The 1,314-nt window shown below is 37.7% G+C and overlaps 1 protein-coding gene across 1 annotated transcript; it reads left to right on the top strand.

Annotated features, from left to right (window-relative positions):
- Positions 1-1,060, top strand: LOC148692476 (F-box/kelch-repeat protein At3g23880-like). Its single transcript, XM_088680952.1, has 2 exons — positions 1-20; positions 352-1,060. Exons 1-2 carry the CDS (start codon positions 1-3, stop codon positions 1,058-1,060), a joined length of 729 nt encoding a protein of 242 aa, XP_088537078.1.
- The last annotated feature ends 254 nt before the right edge of the window (positions 1,061-1,314 follow it).

The following is a 1,314-nucleotide window of genomic DNA, read 5'->3' as shown; positions in this document are numbered from 1 at the left end:
ATGACCACAAAAATGACAAGGTTTGTTATAGTGACTTTCATGAGGTTTTAATATATAAGACAACCCTAATTAGGATTCCTTGTTTCACAAGTATTCTAATTAATTGTAAGTAATCCTAATCCTTGGAGCTTAAGAGTTTTGTTGGATGCATGAAGTTAATATTTATCAACGAATTCAATTAATTTAATTATTTGAATTTCCAAAACCACCCTTTAAAACCCTTCTTTTAACCTTCTACAGCTTTGCAGCAAGTAATCGTTCCCAGCCTTCTCTTTTGCATTCCATCGTCAAAATCTTGTATATCAGGCACGCTTTAATTGTTGGATATCTAATTAAGTAGTTGTTTTTCAGTATCTTTAATCACAATATACCCAAAGAAATCTTGTTCGATATCCTTGCCAGATTGCCAGTGAGATCTCTTTTGCGGTTTAGATGCGTTTGTAAATCTTGGAAAAGTTTAATTAGCAGCTCTAGTTTCGAAAGTGCCCATCTCGAAAGGAACGTCGTGCAAAGTTCTTGTGATTTTCTCCTTATCCAAACAGATGACAAGAAAAATTGTTTGTCACTGTTTGATGCTGAAACATTGTCCAAGTGTTTGGATATAGAGCTTCCTGCGGATAAATTAGGTCTCAGATTCTTTGTTCATGGTTCGTGCAAAGGATTGGTTTGTATCTCTTTTTATAATTTCTTTAGTTTGAATAATAATCCTATATATCTATGGAATCCCTCAATCAGAAAACTCAAGAGGCTTCCTAATGGCCTCGTTCAGCACACAAGCCATTTTGTTAATGCTTTCGGGTTTCATAGCGGGGAAAACGACTATAAGGCTGTGAGGCTTGTTAGGGTTTTGTTTCCACGTGAGAATGTCATCCTTGAAGTTGAGGTTTACAGCCTTAGATCAGATGCTTGGAGAAGAATAATTGTGATGCATGTTGGAAACGACACCAATACTGACCCCAACTTTACCACATGCCCAATCCATCAATCAGAAAACTCAAAAGGCTTCCTAATGGCCTCGTTCAGCACACAAGCCATTTTGTTAATGATTTTGGTTTCATAGCGGGGAAAACGACTATAAGGTTGTGAGGCTTGTTAGGGTTTCGCTTCCACGCAAGAATATCGTCCTTGAAGTTGAGGTTTACAACCTTAGATCAGATGCTTGGAGAAGAATAAATGTGATGCATGTTGGAAACGACGCCAATACTGTCCCCAACTTTACCACATGCCCAATCCGTCAGGTGTGAGGTTTTACCACAAAAGGCCTCGATATTAGTTAGAGTGGGGTAATCATATTTAAACCCATGGTTTCTTTTT

Source organism: Pyrus communis, chromosome 12 (assembly GCF_041283825.1).
Source record: "Pyrus communis isolate YQ-2024b chromosome 12, ASM4128382v1, whole genome shotgun sequence".
In the NCBI taxonomy this organism is placed as follows: domain Eukaryota; kingdom Viridiplantae; phylum Streptophyta; class Magnoliopsida; order Rosales; family Rosaceae; genus Pyrus; species Pyrus communis.
The sequence above is the reverse complement of the archived record's forward strand: the minus strand, read 5'-3'. Positions and strand labels throughout refer to the sequence as shown.

Bases quoted from the DNA above. Each gene is read 5' to 3' on its own strand.
- LOC148692476 (XM_088680952.1), top strand. From the start codon at position 1: ATGACCACAAAAATGACAAG. The intron at 21-351 runs GTTTGTTATAGT...GTTGTTTTTCAG, and splicing joins ATGACCACAAAAATGACAAG to TATCTTTAATCACAATATAC.